Genomic DNA, 19,821 nt, shown 5'->3' on the forward strand with positions numbered 1-19,821 from the left:
GTGAACAGTTAACTATTTGGGATTCATTGCAGATAACATTTTAATTATGCAGATGTATGAAATTAATGTGAGGAAGAATAGATCTAGGTCCCAAGACTGAGTATCATTCAGTGCAGGATACTCTTAATATTGTAATCTTTAACTTGGACTTCAGTGACTGAGTGCCCTCCAGATATGTTTGACTACAATTCTTAATATCTCTGGCAAGGTGGCCAAAGGCTGGCAGAGACTTTAAAAGCAAAAGCTACTGTTTGGAGGAAGAGCATAAGATTCCAAGGCTTGTTCTCATTGAACACTAAACTATAGTTTAGCATGAACTAAGCAAAGCTGCAGAAAGCCTTAGTCTTTCAGGCTTTTTCCAAATCTCCTGCAAGCTATCTCTGAGGACAAATTCAGCAAGTTTGCTTTTCTGGACTGTTCACAGCTATGTCAGAGGAGGAGAAGAAAGTGGTGTGAGTTGGCTACAAGTCCAGGACTTCCACAGATTCATTCCTGTAACCCTGAACCAGAGGTGGGCCAAAGCATGCCCCTCCAGGGCTCTTGTGCACCCCCCTGGACCCATCCTCTCCTTCACAATTAGCCTGGAGGGGTATGACTTGTACCTTTAATTTCACTCCCTCCCAGTCCTTGTTTGGCCAAAAAATAGACTGCTGTTTAGCTACAAAACACATTGAAATAATGAACCCACATATGCTGTCACTATAAAAGTAATTAAAAGCAGTTACAATTACACTGCTAAACCTGTGAAGTTATCCTTCATTAAGTTACAATTCTAATGCAATGTAGTTATGTCTTGCATACTGCAGGAAAAAACCTTAATTATCACTCATTCTTTTTAGCTATTTACTCCGAGGTTATGGTCCATAATCTCGCTCTCCTTCTGTACCACCCATCAGCCACAACAGTCTACCATTGGCTTTTTCAGCTGTGCACAACAGCCACCTTTTTAGAATTTGGATCATTTTTTATTTGTAACACATGAGCCAGGTTTTTATTGTCTTTTGAACTGCTCCTTTCAGTTGAAAATTTATGAAATAGGAAATGGTTAATGAGCAAGAGACTGGTATATTGAGATGAGGGTAGACAATATTTTATTTAACAAGGTTGATTTCAACCTGTCTTCCCTATCCATGTCCTTTCATTCTTTCTTTCTTTGCCAACTGTCTTTGCCCCTTCCCTAAGGTAACTTGGTTTTTCTGAGCATTACTTTCTGCATTGAGAGTCCATTGATCCACCAAAGTGCGAAGAAGCCTTTTTTTTCCCCCTTCTGGATCTCTTTTCCCATCCCTCCCTTGCAGTTGTCTATTATGGCTTCTAACTAAAAAACACTCTGGTATGTACAGTAGCAAGACCTACATGTCCTCAAAAGGGAGGTGAGAATTACTTTGGTCCTGCCCAGATGCAATCAAAAGCCTGCCTCCAAGCAGTCTTTGCCCCGCAACATGTGATTGAAGTCCAACCTTGGGACAACTTCCTCCATCCATCCCTGGTCACTGCTCAGTGGTTTCATACACCGGCTCTACCAGAGCCTTTGGACTTGCCAAGCAAGGCCCAGGTTGCAGTGAGATACCTTGCCCCTCCCCTCAACCTGTAGACTCCAGTCTGCAAACCTGGCCAGATATGGCGAGAATGCCCACCCCCTGAAGAAACTAAAAATCTCAATGCACAAAGATGGGCTTGTGCACTCGCTTGTGGCGGACCAGTGTGGTGCTCTTGGTGAAACATTCTCCACATTCCACACAGATGAAGGGCTCAGATGGTGCAACACCATGGTGAGCAACCCGGTGACGCTCTACTTCTGAAGGGGCACGGAAGCGCTGACCACATTCTGGACAAGGGTGGCCAATGGGAGAGTCCGTGTCGTGACGCAGGCGCTGGTGTTTGACCAGTCCGGCCGTGTGCGCAAAGCCCCGCCCGCACTCTGGGCAACGGAATGGCCTGGCACCTGTGTGTGTCCGCCGGTGCTTGGCCAGATTCTTGCTTTGGGTGAAGCTGCGACCACAGTCCCCACAGGTGTACGGGCGCTCCCCTGTATGGATGCGCTGGTGCTGGATCAGGTTGGAGCTCCAGCTGAAGCTCTTGCCGCAGTCGCGACAGACGTAGGGCTTCTCGCCGGTGTGTGTGCGCCGGTGCTGCACCAGATGCGAGTTCTGTGAGAAACTCTTGCCACAGTCAGTGCAGGTGCTGGGCCGCTCACCTGTATGTGTGCGCTGATGCCGCAGCAGCTTCGACCAGTGGCTGAAGCTCTTGCCACACTCATTACAGATGAAGGGGCGTTGTTTGCTGGAGCGGGAAACCACAGTGGCTGCTATCAAAGCTTCACCCTCGTTATAACTGCCAGGAGCTAGCAGACTCCGTTGCCGTTCCATGGTTGGCCCTTCCTGCTGTAAAGTGGCCTTCCAAGTGGGTTGTCCGGTTTGGATGCCAGGCTGGATGGTCTTGGGCTCCAAGTGATCATCTTCCTCACCCTCGCTCACTTCACTTTTGTCAGCTGCAGGGGAAGAGAGCCACATCGTTCAGCTGCAGACAGAACAATAAACCAGGAGCTGGAGGCTTTATCTTAAGAGTCTAGGCGTGTGTAACCCTGTGGAAACCGACTCTCACAAACAGTATCACTGTGGTGAGGAACCTGTGGCCCTGCAAATATTGTTGGACTACAGCTCTCATAATCCCCGAGAAGCAGCCATGCTGTCTGGGAGTGATAGGAATCAGAGTCCAACATCGGGAAGGCCAAAGGATTCCCATCCTCATCAAGTAAAAGCTCAACAAATGCATCTTGCATCCAGCCAAACCTAATTTTATGCAAGAGCTAATTCTCCAGCTAGCATTGGTTTATGGAGCTTTGTAAATATTTCAGTTTATGTTTTCATTTCCATGATAAGCTTAGGACCTCAGGCTTAGTTCTGACTGACCTATATGGCTTTCTGTCAGTTTGGAATGCAGCAGTTCTCTTGAAAAGGGAGCCTCCACAATGAAATACAAGCTTTCTCTCCAGGACCACTACTTTCCTCCCCACTCCCCCATTAATGAAAGCTAATATAAAAACACTTGAATGCTGAAGTGATATTTACATGGGCATTGAGATGGGAAATATTGTAGGGCCCAATAGATTTTTGGGTTACAATTCCCATTAGCCCCAGCCAGCATAGCCTATGTAAGTGGTGTTGGAAGTTAAAGTCTAGAAACATCCTGGGTTGAAAATATGCTCAGAAACACTCTTGTTCCTTCATTCTAAGAGTATGAGTTCCCAGCTAGCTTCTAAATCCACTGTTCACAGTGAGCTAAATGCTATTATATATGGGATCATGTGAAAGAAACATTCTTTTAAAGGCTGATCACACAACAAACTATACCCTGAGAAGCCAGCATGGCAAATGGAGTGTCAGAGTATGACCTGTGAGCCTCAGGTTTAAATGTCCACTCAGTCATTAGATGGCTTTGTGCCAGTGATTTATCTGTTAGCCTACCCTATTAGATTGCTTTGAAGATAAAATGTGGTGGGCTGGGGAGGGAGAAAGCTTGTGTACCATACTCTGGATTTACATAGGAAGGGTGGGATAAATCAAAGATTCAATGGCTTTGTAATGGACTGAGCTGCTCACCTATGTAGACTCTCCTTGTCGTTGCACCATCATCCGAGTCATGAATCACCACAATGCCTGGATCTTCACACTCCATCTCAAAGGAGTTTTTTCAAGCCAGAGTGTTACTGTTTGAGGGAGAAATTACAAGTACTTATGGAACTAGTTAATTCCCTTTGAACAAAGCAACACTGGGTTAAAGAATAAAATGGACATACCCCACTAAAGCCTAGAGTTAAATACACACTTCTGCAATTACTATGCTATGCTTGCTCTCCTAATGGGATTCATGTCAGCACAAAAAGGACTACCTAGTGTGGCTAATTCATTATCCTTCATTGTGTGCTGTTAACCTGTACATGCTAAAGTACTAGGACTTAAGTTTAGTTGGAACCCACATCATCTGCTTATTTGGTAGCAGTGTTTCTAACAAATATCAGTGTAGGTTAGTAATCTTCTGGATTTATTAGCAAGACTGTTCCCAAGTGCTGGGTCTAATGCTCACTTAGAAGTCCTCCTCTGTGCGTGAAGACCTTGCATTGTGTCCCAGAAAAACAGGTCCTGGCTGGGATTATCCTGGTTAGAGGGAAAAGTATTTTGCATACACTGAATGGCCCTTATTACTTCACATATCTCAAGACTCCAGACCAAGTACTTTACTCGGGTTATACAACTGAACCCTGAGGGATAGCAAGATGTATCATCTAAACTGGTCTACCCCACTGCTTTGGGCCACAGATCATATTCATGGAATAGGATTTACAGCAGGGCATGCATTTTCCATTCTTATCAGCCTGCAACACTCATCAGCCTTAGGCAGCATATATAAAATGTAGGTGACAAACATCTTTGTATAGAAAAAAGCATTCACACTCCAGTTTTGCATCTAAGAGGGAGCCTGCCACAAAACATCTGCTTCCCTCTTATCAAGTTGGTCCAATAAAAGTATTGCTGCTTTGTGAATTTTGGATGTTGTTGTATTTTGCTGCATGGCCAACACAATTACGCCTGAATATGCCCTGTGGGAAGGATCACAGGAGGGCTGAAGGGATGAGAAATGAAGCAGGGACCAAGATGAAGAGGCACCAACTTCTGTTCCAGCAGGACTCTGGTTCATCTACCAACCTCTGCCCTGTGGGAAGGATCCTGATGCAGTTTACACAAGATAGTATTGTTTAGAGTTAATTTATCATTCTGATGTTACGTGTAAACAGCAGGAGTGGAGATGAATATCCTGACAAGCAGCAAAGAACGATAATAAATATAATAAAATACACGTAAGGAAGCTGTTGCATGTTAGCTCAGTCTAGTTGTCTCTTTCCCATCACCTGCTACCCAATTCTCTTTCCATTGGTAATGTTGGGGCATTTTGGACACAAAGCAACTGTCCTGTCCCTGAGCTGACTGAACCCTCCCTACATACATAATACATTTTAAAATAGTCTTTCTTTTCCTCCTTCTGAAATGATTGCCTTATTCATATATGGAAATTTAGTAGATCAATCAGACTGAAGACACAACAGGTTGTAGGGGTTGGACACTGGGAGACCAGGGTTCAGATTTCCGCTTGGCCATGGAAACCCACTGGGTGACACTGGGCAAATCACACTCTCTCAGGCTCAGAGGGAGGCAATGGCAAACCCCCTCTGAACAAATTCTGCGAAGAAAACCCCATGGTAAGGTCGCCATGAGAGACATGTCTTGAAGGGATACAGCTAATGTACAAATGTTCATCTTCATGCACAAGTAAACTCCACTGAGTCTAGTGGGCTGTGTTTCCAAGATGTTGCTGTTGTGTGCCTTAATCTGGGGCTGAAAGTGTGTGATTCACGCAAGGTCACCCAGTGGGTTTCCATGGCTGAGAAGGGAATATCCAACACTCAAACCACTCTGCCATGCTGGCTCATTTCCCAGAAAAGCCATGGCCAAATTACTGCTGTGAACAGTCCTTCAAAAGTGGGATTGTCATCAGCTGTCTGTGGGGAGTGAATGATGACACATGGGCTGCATCTGCACTGGAGAAATAATCTGGTTTGGCATCACTTTCACTGCCATGGCTCAGTGCTATGCAATTCTGGGAATGGTAGTTTCTTGGGGCACCAGGGCCTTGCCATGGCAGTGAAAGTGGTATCAAACTAGATTATTTTTGCAGCGTGAATGCAGCCCTATAGGCTTTTCTTCAGGATGACAATAATATCAACTTTAGAAAAACTGATTCCTAAGGCTTCACAGTTATAAACCCTTTATGGGTGTGTGTGTGTGTGTGTGTGCACATACACACTGTATACACACACAACTACATGTAGAAGAACAAAATAGAGCCCCAGATCAATACACATAGGGACTGTCCACACATACAACTCAATGTTATGGAATTCTGGAAACTCTAGTTTTGTGAGACATTTAGCCTCCTCTGACACCACCATAAATTACAATTCCCAGAATCCCATAGCCCTGAGCCATGGCAGTTAAAGTAGTGTTAAACTGGATTACTTCTACAGTTGGGGATGCAGCAATAGTAAGGCATATGCTGTGCAGGTTCACCCTGGGGGCCAAGCCCTTTGACTTCAATGGGGAGTCTTTTCCAGCAGCCCTGCCCAGGTAGATCTGTGAAGTCTTTAAGGAGCCCACCAGCCAACTTCATTCTAAAAGCCAGGCAGTTTTATTTTAGAACTTTTTTTTAAAAAAAAGCCATTTTTAGGCTGAAAACCGTATGGCTACACAGCTGTCTTGGAGGAGAAGGGATTCCCCCTGTAGTCTCCCCCGATGCCCTGCAGGGCAGCTGGGCAGGAGCTTTCCCATGCCAGCCTTCTCTGTCGCTCGGGGTGGCCATCTTGGGACCCAGCAATGTCATTTGGGGCAGACAGCAAGGCAGCAGCAGCAAGCAGGAGAGAAGCAACCCAGAAAAGCAAAGACAGCTCTCCAAAAGCTCGCCATGCCCCATCATTCTGCATCCCCAGAAAGAAAACAAGGGGTATTTTTTTGCACCGAGATCAGAGAAACTAGAGAAGAGCCCTTGCCTGCAAGGCGGGGGGGAGGAGGAAGGTCTGATCCATGCAGGGTTTTCCAAGGAGGAAGGGAGGCAAAGCCCTGTCAAAAGAGAAGAGGATCTGGAAGACTCTGCTCCTCTTTCCCCTCCTGCTTCTTCCATCTCAAGGTCTTGCAATCCAGATCTTTCTCAATGCCTTGCAACCCAGATCCCTCTCAATAGTTTGCAGCTCAGATCCCTTTCAGTGTCTTACAGCCCAGTTCCCTCAATGTCTCACAATCCAGATCCCAGTGTCTTGCAACCCAGATCCTTCTCAATGGCTTACAAGCCAGATCTATATCTTGCAATCCAGTTCCCTCTCAGTGTCTTACGGTCCAGATACCTTTTAATGTCTTGCAATCCAGATCCCCCCAAATGTCTTGCAACCCAGCTTTATATCTTCCAATCCAGATCCCCCCCCAATGTCTTACAACCCAGGTCTGTATCTTCCAATCCAGATCCTCCCAGACGTTTTTGCAAGTCAGATCCCTCTCAATGTCTTACAACCCAGATCTATGTTTTCTAATCCAGACCTCCCCAAATGTCTTGCAACCCAGATCCCTCAGTGTCCTGCAGTCCAGATCCCTCTCAGTGTCTTACAACCTAGATCTATATCTTCTAGTCCAGATCCTTCCCCCCCCCCCCAAATGTCTTGCAACCCAGATCCCTCTCTGTGCCTTGCAACCCAGATCTCTTTCAGTGTCCTGCAACTCACATCCCTCCAAATGACTTGCTGGAGGCCAGCATTTTCTCCCCTTCCTTATTCCCACCCCCGCAGATCCCTCAATGAAAACTCACTTGCCTTTAGGAGGGAGGGAGAGAGGCAGCAAGGGATCTTCCCAGGCAGAGGTGAAAGGCTCAGGACTCAGGGGTTATTGTTAGTAGTAGTAGTAGTAGTAGTAGTATGATTATTATAGCACTAAAGCGCCACTCTGGGCTCAACAGCTGGGGGGGGCTATTGCTGTTGCTGGGAACAGGAAGGTCCCAGTTTCATTTAATCCCCTATTCCTCCTCCTCTTGCTACTGCTGCTGTATTTCCTGGTGATGGCTAGGAAGGCAGAGGAACTGGGCGCTCTATGGTTCATCATCAGGCGGCTATCTTTAGCACCCTTTCCTGGAAGTCAAGAGCTGCAGAGAGAGAGATGCAACAGGGAAGGTCAGAGAGGAAAGTGCAAAGGAAGGATTCAATGCTGAACATAAAGGAAAGCCAACAATCCCACAGAAGAAATCCAAACATTCATGCTAGGCAATGAGGAAATCGACAGAGGCTGCATCTGCACTGCTAGAATAATCCAGTTTGAGCTCACTTGGGCTGCCATGGATCAATGCTATGGAATTCTGGGAATGGGAGTCTGTTGTGGCAGCAGAGCTCCACTGAGGATTTCAGCAGGAGTTTCTTGTCAGGCAAACAGGTCACAAGCAACAACTGATGGAATTACCAATTTAAAAAAATGTGTATTAAACATACAAAAAACCATCCATAAACAAATAACATCATTTAAACATACCAACATATAAACATACATCGCTACTATGTCACAGTAGCAGTAACATATAATGCCTTTTGTATTATATTTACTAAATATTTCTCACTACTTCCGAGATAAGATCTCTAACCTTCCAAGGAAATTGTAAATCATTTCCCATATAATTTAGTGAAGTTTTTATGCAAATATACTTCCTATTAGCCTAAAAACTATTATGTTACTTTATACACATTTTATTACCTGGATTATTTCTAGCTGAGGGGCACTTGATTCTTTTATTCGTAATGCCATTTCTGTCTCTTGAGCTGGTGCTTTATCATCTTCCTCTCCCTTGACATGGCAGCCAAGCTTAGGGCTGCCAAAGTGAAAACTGGAGAGGCCTCCTGTACATTTAATGGTTGTGCCAAAAATAATAAATAAAATCAAATAAAATTAGTAACGATCATGGCTCAGTACTGTTTGATTTTGGGAATTGTAGTTTGTTGTGGAACCAGAGGTCTCTGACAGAGAAGGCTAAATGGCTGTACAAAACTACAGTTCCCAGAATTCCATAGCACTGAGTCGTGGCAGTTAAAGTGGTGTCAAACTGGATTATTTCTGCAGTGTGGATGCAGTGGTTTGGCACCGCTTGGGCTGCATCCACACTGGAGGAATAAGGCGGTTTGGCACCGCTTTAAGAGTCTTGGTTCAAGGCTATGGAATTCTGGGAGTTGGGAGTTTGTTGTGGACCCAGAGCCACCGTCACCCTAGTTTATTTCATATTTTATTTTTATCCCACCTTTCTCCCACGTTGGGATACATATACATTTAAACAATTTAAAACTAATTAAAATGATTAAAAAATTAATCAGAAATAAAACAATAAAATTGATTAAAATTGATTATTTTTAAAAAAAAAGAATTAGAAATAAAGCAATAAAATTAAACTTAATTAGAAATAAATTAAAATTAATTAGAAATAAAATAATTAAAATTAATTAAAATTTTATATATATATATATATATATATATGTATATATATATATAAACGCAGCACATATAAAAACAGTTAAAATCATCCATTTTAAACAATAATGCTATGAAATCCTGGGGGTTGTAGTTTGTTGTGTTGCCAGAGCTCTCTGACCAGAGTCGGCTAAACGTCTCACAAAAACTACAATTCCCACAATTCCAGGGCAGTTAAAATGGCGTCAGCCTGGATTATTGCTGCGGTGCTGCTGCAGCCTATCAAGGGGAGGCAGAGAGCGGGGGGCGGGCCTTATCCCGCGTACTCCGATTGGAAGAGATTGGTGAAAGGGGGGGGCCTTGGTGACGCGAAGGAGGCGGGGTCAGAACTGTTTTAATATCCCCTCCCATGTAGGTGACAGGAATTTCCATAAGGGGTCGCTCTAGCCATTCGTGGAGGGGGGCATCTACTTCCGGTTGGCGGGAGGTTCTACTTCCGCTTAGCGCTGGCGGCGGGGGCAGTGGGTCCATGGTCGATGGGTGCTGCTGCTTCCTCGCATGAAGGGGAGAAGCCGCCATTTGGGTCTCGCTGGTTCAGGTGGGGATGCCTTCTTCTCCTGCTGCTGCTGCTGCTGCTGCCTGTGCTTCTGCTTCAGCCGATTCGTTCCTAGCGCCTTCCTGTCGAGCACAGCATTACCTTCCCGGCTCCCTCCATTTGCTGCACCCACATTTCCTTATCATGTAGGAGAGGGTCCAGGGGAAAGGGTGCTTAATTAATTAAATTAATTAGTTAAAAGTTAATTAATTGAAGAGTTAATTAGAAACAAGACAATTAAAATTAATTTAAAAATTTAAAAAATTAATTGGAAATAAAACAATAAAAATTAATTAAAATTAATCAGAAATAAAGCAATAAAATTAATTAAAATTTAAAAAAACTAGAAATAAAACACTAACATTAATTACAAATTAATTAGAAATAAAATAACATTAAAGTTAATATTTTTTAAAAATAGAAATAAACAATTAAATTAATTAAATTAATTAAAAATAAACATAAACATTAAAAATATTAATTAAAAATGAAAACAAACCCTTTTTCAAAAGTGGGTAATTAAATAATCCACATGTACACAGAGCAGCTGTTTATTGGGGGAGGTGAACAAAACACGTATGTTTTAACTGATGTTGTTTGTTTCTTAATTGTTGTTGTGTCCTCCCTCGATCCGTGGGGAGAGGTGGGTAAGAAATAACTCATGGGTGTATGCATACACACACACACACACACCCCTGTGTGTGTGTATATGTGTGTGTGTAAATATGTTATGGTGCGTGCTGAAATCTGACATGAGATACATGTTAAAAATCCTTTTTGTTTTGTGCCCTGAAGTCATTTTTGACTTGCAATGGCTCTAATACGAACCCATCGTGAGTTTCAGTGGCAGAATTTGTTTAAAGGAGAGTGTTTTTGCCTTCCTCTGAGGCTGAGAGAGTGTGACTTGCCCATGGTCACTCAGTGGGTTTCCATGGCTGAGCAGGGATTTGAACCCTGGTCTCCAGAGTCATAGTCCTAGACCACTATGCCATGTTCATCCTGCACACTAGAATAAAACCCTGCTACTGAAATACTATACAGGTGATAGGAGCATGCTTTCAAGTTCCTCAGAACAGATTAGGTCTTAAGGACAAGAGATCTAAAGATCTTTGGCACATACCCATTACAGTGTCGTAAAAGGTTACCTTTGTTCAGTGACTAGCAATAACCATGTTGTACATGTTTATGTGCGTATGTGCCTTCAGGCTTCCTGTTGATTTATTGTGATTCCATGGTTTTCTTGGGCCAGGAAAACTTAAAGGTGCTTTTGCTAGCTGCTCCTTCTGAAATATAGCCTACAGCACCTTGTATTTGTTGGCAGTCTCCCATTCAAGTACTTTCCAGGGCTGATGCTGCTTCCAGGATTAGATGGGATCTGTTGCCTTCAGGCTTGACAACTGTACACATGAAAGGGATCTAGGTGTCCTAGTAGACCACAAGATGGTAGTGCAGCAGTGTGATGCAGCAGCTAAAAGGGCCAATATGATTCTAGGCTGCGTTGACAGAAGCATAGTGTCAAGATCAAGGGAAGTAATAGTGCTACTCTCTTCTGCTTTGGTCAGGCCTCACTAGGAATACTGCATCCAGTTCTGGGCACCAGAGTTCAAAAAGGATGTGGAGAAGCTGGAGCATGTCCAAAAGAGGGCGACCAAAATGGTGAAGGGCCTGGAAACCATGCCTTATGTGGAAAGACTTAGGGAGCTGGGGATGTTTAGCCTGGAGAAGAGAAGGTTAAGAGGTGATATGATAGCCCTGTTTAAAAATCTGAAGGGATGTCATATTGAGGAGGGAGCTAGCTTGTTTTCTGCTGCTCCAGGGAACAGCACCCAGAACAATGGATACAAGCTATAGCAAAAGAAATTCCACCTCAACGTTAGGAAGAACTTCTTGACAGTAAGGACTGTTCAACTGTTGAACACACTCCCTTGGAGAATGGTGGGGTCTTCTCATTTGGAGGTGTTTAAACAGAGGGTGGATGACCATCTCTCGGGAGTGCTTTGATTGTGAATTCCTGCATGGCAGGGGGTTGGGTTGGATGGCCTTTGAGGTCTCTTCCAATTCTATGATTCTAGGTGACTACTCTAAAGTCATCTTGCAATTGAAAAATAAATAGGAGTAATGGTCAAACATATGTTGGGTGGCACAACATATCTTGGTGTAACCATCTTGTCCCTGGCATGCACTGATGTTCATCTCATGCCCAATTTATATTCTAGCATGCCTTTTCTTTATGTTAGGGGTAAGAATTGTGGAAGATTGCAGAGGAAGGAGCTCTGAACACATGTTCAGAACTCCACTTAGATCCCCCCAAGCTAACCACTTGATCCTCCAAAAATTCAGCTGAAAAAATGTTCTCTACCTACAATTTTTATCATTTCAAAGCTGTTTCAGAGGGCTCCCATCCCAAAATAGAGTAGACCGTACTGGGCAGCATGGACTGATGGTCCATAAAAGCAACCACAGAACATATTCAGATAACTGATATTTTCTAGCACTTCTTTCTGAACTTTGTTGATTTTAATGTGATTTCACAGAAGGCTTGGAGGTGATCACCTGAAAGCTAAACTGAATATGTGAACATATTCCATTTGGGTTTGGGAATGATATGAAAGTTCCTTTCCTTTGGGTTTTTGAAGTTGCTACTTGATGATGCAGTAACCAAGTGATGGACATGAAAGAGTCAGCCAGCTCTTTATTTTATTTTACTGTGTTGAATTGTTTCTAGTCATTTCTTCTCTCTGTTTGTGTAATTTAATAAGTTGCCAAGTCTTCTTATTTAAAACTGGTACATAATTATGTGTGGCTTGGCCAAACATTTCTGGAAGAGCAACTGTAATTTTAAAGCCTTACATTATATGTCTGATTTCTTTCCCACAGATGATGTGGAGCATGTGAAGCAAGCCAAGGAAACTGAGTTCCAGTATGTGGTATATTATGCAGAGCATTCAGAGTAAATATTCTTTGTCAGAGCGTTTGATCCGGACTATAGCAGCCATCCGATCCTTCCCACACGACAATGTTGAAGACCTTATCAGGAGGGTATGTGATAAGACTGTAGAGGCGTTTCAGCTTTGTTTTGAAAGCTTGTTACAGCGGGCCCTTGGTATCTGCTGCCGTTTGGTTCTAGAACCCTCCATGGATACCAGCATCTGTGGATGCTCAAGTCCCATTAAATACAATGATGTTCTAAAATGTCATCTCTTATATAAAATGGCAAAATCAGGGTTTGCTCTTTGGAATGTTTTTTAAAAATATTTTCATGCCGCGAATGCTTGTATCCATAGATATAGGATCCATCAGTACAGAGGGCTGGCTAATAACTTATAATAAACTAATAACAGTTTTAAAATATACTGGCAGAGTTTTGAAGCAACGTTCTGTGACCAGAAAACCTCACTTCATCACTATTAGTATTTTTGGAAGGAAGAGGTAGTTGTGTGAATTTTGGCTGTACATGTATAAAAAAGAAAGACAAAGGAAACTGGTTCAGTCCATTAGCAGAGCAAACCATCCAGGATTTCTTAACCACTGTTCCTGAAGCCTATTTAAATGTGACATTTCTCATCTTCAAAGGAAATTTAACACTTAGCTTCAAAGGGCAATGCTAAGATTACTTCAGCTTTCCATTACTCAGATGGAGGTTCTATGTTAGGCTTGATTGATGCTGCCAGCTGCCTTGCTATATTCATTTCTAGCTATCTGGTTTGCCAGCATCGTGTGGTGGATTGAGTGTTGGACTGTGACTGTGGAAGCTAGGTTTGATTCCTTACTCAGCCATGAAACCCACTGGGGACTTTATCACACAAGGAAAATTGGAAGGTTAAAGTGGGGCCAATGCAGGGTCATTCAGGGCTTTAGAGACAACTTCGCAGCTGCTTATCACATGACGCTGCATGCAATCCGGACAGAATCCAGGGAGAATGTGAGGGGAATCAAGAAATGAGCAAATTCACAAAACTACCGTCTTTACATGTCCATTTTGCTTGTGAATTCACTCCCTTCGCGTCATGCCAGCCATGTGGAAAGCATGCCTCCAGAAGGTGCCTTGCTGTTCCAAAGAGGGAGAATGCTCTCTTCCCTTAAATTATACACATACACACTTTCCTCTTTAGGCTCCCTGGCTGCTTTCCTCCTCTAATTAAGGCCACAGCTGCTGGGAGAAGGCAGAGGGAGGATGTTTTGTAAGTCCTCCTGGACAGGAGGGAGAAGTGGAGGACATACCTTGGAAAAGGAGGGCATCTGGGAGTGTCAGTGGAATCAGGCAGGCTTCCCAGCCCCCTCCTCTCTCTCTTTCTCTTGTGTGTCTGTGTCTATGTCTGTGTTGGTTTTACGGAGTTTGCAAAGGGGAGCCTCATCCTGCCTCCCTCTGGCACAGAGGAGCCCCCTCTCTGGGGCATGTGGGGGGGATCACCTGTGGAAATGACAGCTTTGAGTATGCTCAGAAAAGGTAATGGGGATATGATTGTATGATTTGTTTGTCTTCTTTTGATAGCTAAATTCAAACCTTAAGTAATGTGCCTTTAACCCATTGTTGTGCTCTTGCGTGTGATAACCATTAGCAAATGGGCTTGTTTTCCTGGGATCGCACCACTTTAACCATTTTTAGGATGGACGCACATAGGTCCCCGTGTGGAAAGATCCTGTGTGACCTTGAGCAAGTCACATGCTCTCAGCCTCAGCAATGGCAAACCTCTTCTGAATAAATCTTGCCAAGAAAACCTCATGATAGGTTCTAGGGTTACTGTAAGTTGGAAATGATTTGAGGGCACACAACAACAACAAGCAACAACGTCTGGTTTGCCAGAGGCCTTTAAATCGTCAGCCTATTGGCCAAAATGGCTATGGAATTTTTTTTCATTTTGTCTCAGGTTATAAATAATATAAGAGTAATTTCTGAACTCGGTTACTATAATGTCTCCCTAAATCTAAGTAGTCTGAAGATAGCCTGGGCTTTATAAAGCCCTTCTTTTTAGTATACTGAGACATGAGTCTCCTTTTTCTTTTTGGATGCTGTTGGATGCTCCTCAGTTTTGCTTGTGTGTGTGTCTTTTTTTGCAATAAATAAATAACAATATGTATGGTGAGGCTGGTATGAAGTAGACGTTTTCATTGAGTTTTTTGCCCCTGAGCTTATCCTAAATATATAGGAAGCGTCTTGATTTGGTATCTCATGCTTTTCAGTGGGAAGAGTATATTGTCAAGACTTGACTGTGACAGTGGTCAATTATACATATAACTGCTAAATGTCCCTCAATTTTCCTACTTTTGTGTTCTACTAGGGTGCGGATGTTAACTGTATGCATGGTACCCTGAAACCATTACACTGCGCTTGCATGGTTGCTGATGCTGACTGTATTGAGCTGTTGCTGGAAAAAGGAGCTGAGGTAAGAACATGAATACAGTGCAAGAATCCATTTCGAGAACCTGCTCCAGGGTGGTATATGCAATTGTAGTAGACTTTTTAATGTTTTCACCCTCATATTGCAGCTAGGCTGAAGAAAAGTAACTTGCTAAAAGTCGTTCTAGTACAGGGGAGAATCAGAACTAAGCTGGAGGGCTAAGTCTTATAGCATTATATTAGTTCTGTGGCAGAGGCATGACAAACTTTTTATAGTTTTTCCTTCTCTTGTAAAACATGTACCTCATTATCCTTTTGAGCTTTACTGACATCTTCGAAATACAGCACAGTAAGTTTGAAATACCTTGGATAGCCTATGAACCTGCTTTTGCTGTTTTATCAGATGCACCCTTATCTGGGCAGACTGGAAATAATAATCAATCAAAGTGTGGCACATACTTGATGATGTGATGAGAATGTTCTATTTTAACAATTTACAAAGTCTTTTTATGCCCCTCTTTTCCTCCTTGTCCAGCTGGAAATTATTTAGCAGCACCAGCACTGGGAGAGTAGGCAAGGAAGGTTGGACTTTCAGTATCCGCTTCCAGCAAAACCTTTCAGTATTCACCATCTGTTTTGGAAGAATGAGGATCATAGAACAAATGTTTTGGTCTGATTCTTGGTGGAACTAAGACAATGATTCCACCAGCAATGCACTTTGGCCTCCATCTCCCAACTGAACCCCTTAAACCAGGAGTGGGTAAAGTGTGTCTGCCAGGCTGCATGTGGCTCCCAAAATCCAGAATCCCCAAACATTTAATTGTTTTCCCCACTAGACTTTTCACCAAGTAACCCTCCCAAGGTTCCCACATAATCCCAGAAGCAAGCTTTTTGTTTAAAGGGTCCCCTCCCCCCAAAAAATCAGTTGAAATCAAAAGTTTAAATGGCACAGTGTTCCAACTGGTGGTGCAGTTGGACATGATTGGGTGAAAGTTTGCCCCCACCTATTCTGCAGTTACCCACACTGCCTTAAATCCTTAAACACCCATTCTCTACTTTTGTAGGTCAATGCCCTTGATGGGTACAACCGAACAGCCCTCCACTACGCTGCAGAGAAAGATGAGACCTGTGTGGAGATCCTCTTAGAATATGGAGCAAATCCAAATGCCCTGGATGGCAACAAGGATACACCTCTGCACTGGGCTGCCTTTAAGAACAATGCTGAATGTGTCCGAACACTCTTAGAAAGCGGTGCCTTTGTCAATGCTCTGGATTACAACAACGACACCCCTCTGAGCTGGGCAGCGATGAAGGGGAACCTAGAGAGCGTGAGCATCCTTCTGGAATATGGGGCTGAGGTCCGAGTGGTCAATCTGAAAGGGCAGACACCAATCTCGAGGCTGGTTGCCCTCCTGGTCAGAGGACTTGGCACTGAGAGGGAAGACTCCTGCTTTGACCTCCTCCACCAAGCTGTTGGACACTTTGAATTGCGGAAGAATGGGGCCATGCCTCGTGAAGTCCTGAGGGATCAGCAGCTGTGTGAAAAGCTGACCATGCTATGCTCTGCACCAGGCACATTAAAGACGCTGTCACGCTATGCAGTGCGCCACAGCATGGGGGTGCAGTTCCTGCCAGATGCAGTGAAGGAACTGCCTTTGCCCGAATCTCTGAAAGAGTATGTACTGCTTAAGTGACAGCTGAAAGCTTTGTAGGATTCTTTTAATAGTGCAAATTGGTTGATTTCTGTGCAGCTGCTTTCCTGGCACTTTGCACTAACTAGCAGTGAAATGGATAGATTTTGCAGCTCTATCTGTAACTTCACAGGCAACCATGAATCCTCCTTGCTCTGCCCTTGGCAAGTTTCCCTCAGCTTTTCCTTATGGCAGAGTTAGTGCTGGATTATTTTCCCCCAATGAATGAAGTTGGAAGATGTTTTCCCTGGCCCTTTGTAGCTGAGAGGCCTCAAAAAAGACCACTGCTGTTCAGCTTCAACAGCAGATTTCCCCAGGAATCCTAGATCTAGTTTCTGTTCTTGATAATTTTCAATGGAAAGAAAGGTAGAGTTCTCCCAGAGCTGCCTAATGAATTGGGATGTGATGGAGAACTACAGCTGAATTTTGTTACAGCAAAGCATTTTAATTATCTGATCACCCTACTTATAGCTTCACACTCTTTTACATTAGCAGGCCTGCCTTGCCATCCTGTTTGCTACCAGGGATAAGCCTTTCTGGGGGTTGTAGTGGCTTGATGGATTTAAACAAAGGAATCTGGCAAAGCTGATCAGCACCTGTCTAGATGAGACGACCCTTCTGTATTGCACCATCTTCTTCTCTCCCCTCTCTACTCACTCAGAAGTTCCAAACTAAGCAGGGCAGGAAAAATTGTCTCGAGTCCTAGATCAGGTTTTGGTGTTACTTCACTCTGTTCTGCATGTGCTGCAGCATAAAGGAGTGGGGTTCTAAGGTGATGGTGGTTTTTACATTGCTTCAGTCTATTGAAGGTTGTTTGTGAGTTGGGCGGGGGAAAGAAGCACAAGTTCTTAAGCTGCTCTAGTTTCTCTTTGTGTAATAAAAAAAGTACTCAATATATGTATGAGAGAACTGGCAGTCTAAAGTTGTACACCATATTCCCACCTTATTTTGCTGCATGTTTAGATCCAAACCTTTATTGGTGAGGATACAGTTGTTTCAGCTGATCTCTTGTAAATTAGTCAAAGTTGCTATTTGGAAACAAAGTAGGTTACAAAATTTCTTCCTGCTGACCTTAATCTCCTTGTTAAAAAGTCACTATTGAGACAGCTCCCTGTGTGTGTATTGACTCCATATGCTATATAGTGATACAGAAGTGTACTCCTGTTTACACAGTGTGTTTGATGGCTTTAAAGCTAAAGAAACACATTCTTTAACTTGTGTGGGGTCAGAGTAGTACTGGGCTCTTTTCTTCAAGCTTAGCCTATTCAACTGTTTCCTGATCTGTCTTCACTCTATTTCAATTTCCTGATATTATGCTGATTTTTACAAAATGTTTCAACAATCATGTACATGTATGTAGGGGTGGTGGTATTTCCATACTTATATACCATCAAAAAAGTTGTAGTGTGCATTGCTGCCACCATCACCTTTAGAATCAGGCACAGGTTCTTTAGTATGAAGCAACAACTGTTTCCCTCACCCATCCACCCACAACTATAATTGTATCCTGCATTTACTGCTAGGCTTCTAACAGATACTGCTGTCTTCAGAGTCCCTAACTGTTGCTTCAGGTCTCTGTCCAAATCAGTCTTAGACCTGAATAGTTTGACAAATTCCTAATCCAGTGGTTCTTAAATTCTTGGTAGCTGATTCAGTCCATCCCCCCTCCCCAAATTATCAACTCTTGTAGCTTAATGGTTGTTGGGGAAATTTCTGGGGTATCTTCCTCTCCCTCAAGTACTGGCAGAGTACTGCTTCAGTACTAGCAGAGTGATGCTGGGAGCAGGATGGGATAGAAAGGTTGGATTCAGTGCTGTAAGAGGAAACCCTGAACAAGAGATGCATCCACTAACGTTGCCTGGAAAGTTATGGCAATGTGGGCATAATTATCCCCCTCAATCACTGAAGTGACCCATGTTCCCAACCAGCCTTCCCCAGTTCCAGCACCCTCCAGATGTGACGAAATGATGACTCCTATCACCTTCAGCCAACTTGGCTTTTAGCTTTTCTAGCTGAGATGATCTAACACATCTGAAGGATACCAGGATGGGGAAATATCTTCTAACCTATGGCTCTGGTGTTCTGAGGTTTATAAATGTAAAGAGAACCATAGCCTTTTATGAAGATACTTACTCCTGTGCACAGGCAACTTCCATACCATTGACTCAAACTTCAGAATCCCAAAATCTATGTGATTCCTAGAAGGACTGATGTTCAATGCACTCATTCTCTCATGCAATCTCTTCTGTCCTATAGATTTGAGACCGTGTCTGTCCTAGCAAGTCCTTTGCGAGGAACAAATCATGTTGTAAGCTTTTGAGTACCTTTTCCCAAGAATTTGGTTGCTGTGAGGAAGGTTATTAAATGAGCAAATTAATTATGTGGTTTGTTGATTAAATGTGTTGTGTACTGGACAGGATTTATATTGCTATATGTCTTTTCATTGTGTTTTCAGAATCTGTAATAATGGCTTCTCCATGGTTAATGATCTCCTCCTTTTTCCTCGTAAAATATCTCTAGTATACTACACACGTACACAATTTGTGTGAATGATATGCATCTAGCTGGAGGAAGAGCATCAGAAATGAAATAGGTTTTTTTCCAGTGAGGAAGAACAGCTGAGGAGAAAAGATACATAAGGATCCCCCTAGACATCTGGAGTATTGATAACTAAACCTTTACAGGTTGAGACTCTCTAGTCCAAAGTGACTGGGACCAGAAGTGTTTTGGCTTTTGAATATCTGTATTTGTCTATATGTACATAATGAGATACCTTGGAGATAGACCCAAGTCTAAACGCCAAATTCATTTGTTTCATATACACTTTATACACATAGACTGATTTGATACAGTATTACTCATTTTATGCACGAAACAAAGTTTGTGTACATAGAACAATCCTAAAACAAAGGCATCACAATGTCAGCCTTCCATGAAAAATATTTTGGTTTTTGGAGTATTTTGGAATTTGGGATAAGGGAGACTCAACCTGTATCTGTTTACAGTCCCTCCAAATAGTGTGTGTGGGCCTATGGCCATCTTCCAGATGGACAGTTCCCCTTAGGTTTGGTTGTTTATCTGTGATGTTGTGGGCTTTCATTTGATATCCTCTCAAGTTACTGAAGCACCTTGACCTACTTGGAATCAGACTATTGA

The 19,821-nt window shown here is 43.1% G+C and overlaps 2 protein-coding genes across 7 annotated transcripts; one reads left to right on the forward strand and one right to left on the reverse strand.

Annotated features, from left to right (window-relative positions):
* Positions 1-446: 446 nt before the first annotated feature.
* LOC121921741 (zinc finger protein 135-like) lies at positions 447-8,581 on the reverse strand. Of its 6 annotated transcripts, none has more exons than XM_042450248.1 (4): positions 8,337-8,581; positions 7,408-7,737; positions 3,603-3,709; positions 447-2,491 (listed from the first exon to the last, which is right to left on the reverse strand). In XM_042450248.1, the coding sequence occupies exons 3-4, from the start codon at positions 3,676-3,678 to the stop codon at positions 1,659-1,661; spliced, it is 909 nt and encodes a 302-aa protein (XP_042306182.1). In that variant the 5' UTR covers positions 3,679-3,709; positions 7,408-7,737; positions 8,337-8,581; the 3' UTR covers positions 447-1,658. The 6 variants fall into 6 exon arrangements, with proteins under 6 accessions (XP_042306182.1, XP_042306180.1, XP_042306184.1 ...); XM_042450246.1 differs by having other exon boundaries at positions 7,412-7,737; positions 8,337-8,580; XM_042450250.1 differs by lacking the exon at positions 7,408-7,737.
* A 920-nt stretch (positions 8,582-9,501) lies between these two features.
* On the forward strand, positions 9,502-19,150 carry ASB8 (ankyrin repeat and SOCS box containing 8). The gene is made up of 4 exons (XM_042450252.1): positions 9,502-9,639; positions 12,514-12,675; positions 14,916-15,020; positions 16,039-19,150. The coding sequence occupies exons 2-4, from the start codon at positions 12,559-12,561 to the stop codon at positions 16,666-16,668; spliced, it is 852 nt and encodes a 283-aa protein (XP_042306186.1). The 5' UTR covers positions 9,502-9,639; positions 12,514-12,558; the 3' UTR covers positions 16,669-19,150.
* The last annotated feature ends 671 nt before the right edge of the window (positions 19,151-19,821 follow it).

This window comes from Sceloporus undulatus, chromosome 2 (assembly GCF_019175285.1).
Source record: "Sceloporus undulatus isolate JIND9_A2432 ecotype Alabama chromosome 2, SceUnd_v1.1, whole genome shotgun sequence".
Lineage (NCBI taxonomy): Eukaryota > Metazoa > Chordata > Lepidosauria > Squamata > Phrynosomatidae > Sceloporus > Sceloporus undulatus.

Coding starts and splice junctions, on each gene's coding strand:
- LOC121921741 (XM_042450250.1), bottom strand. CDS start 3,678: ATGGAGTGTGAAGATCCAGGCATTGTGGTGATTCATGACTCGGATGAT. Junction 2,492..3,602: donor GACAAGGAGAGTCTACATAG/GTGAGCAGCTCA, acceptor CTTCCCCTGCAG/CTGACAAAAGTGAAGTGAGC.
- ASB8 (XM_042450252.1), top strand. CDS start 12,559: ATGTGGTATATTATGCAGAGCATTCAGAGTAAATATTCTTTGTCAGAG. Junction 12,676..14,915: donor TTGAAGACCTTATCAGGAGG/GTATGTGATAAG, acceptor GTGTTCTACTAG/GGTGCGGATGTTAACTGTAT. Junction 15,021..16,038: donor TGCTGGAAAAAGGAGCTGAG/GTAAGAACATGA, acceptor CTACTTTTGTAG/GTCAATGCCCTTGATGGGTA.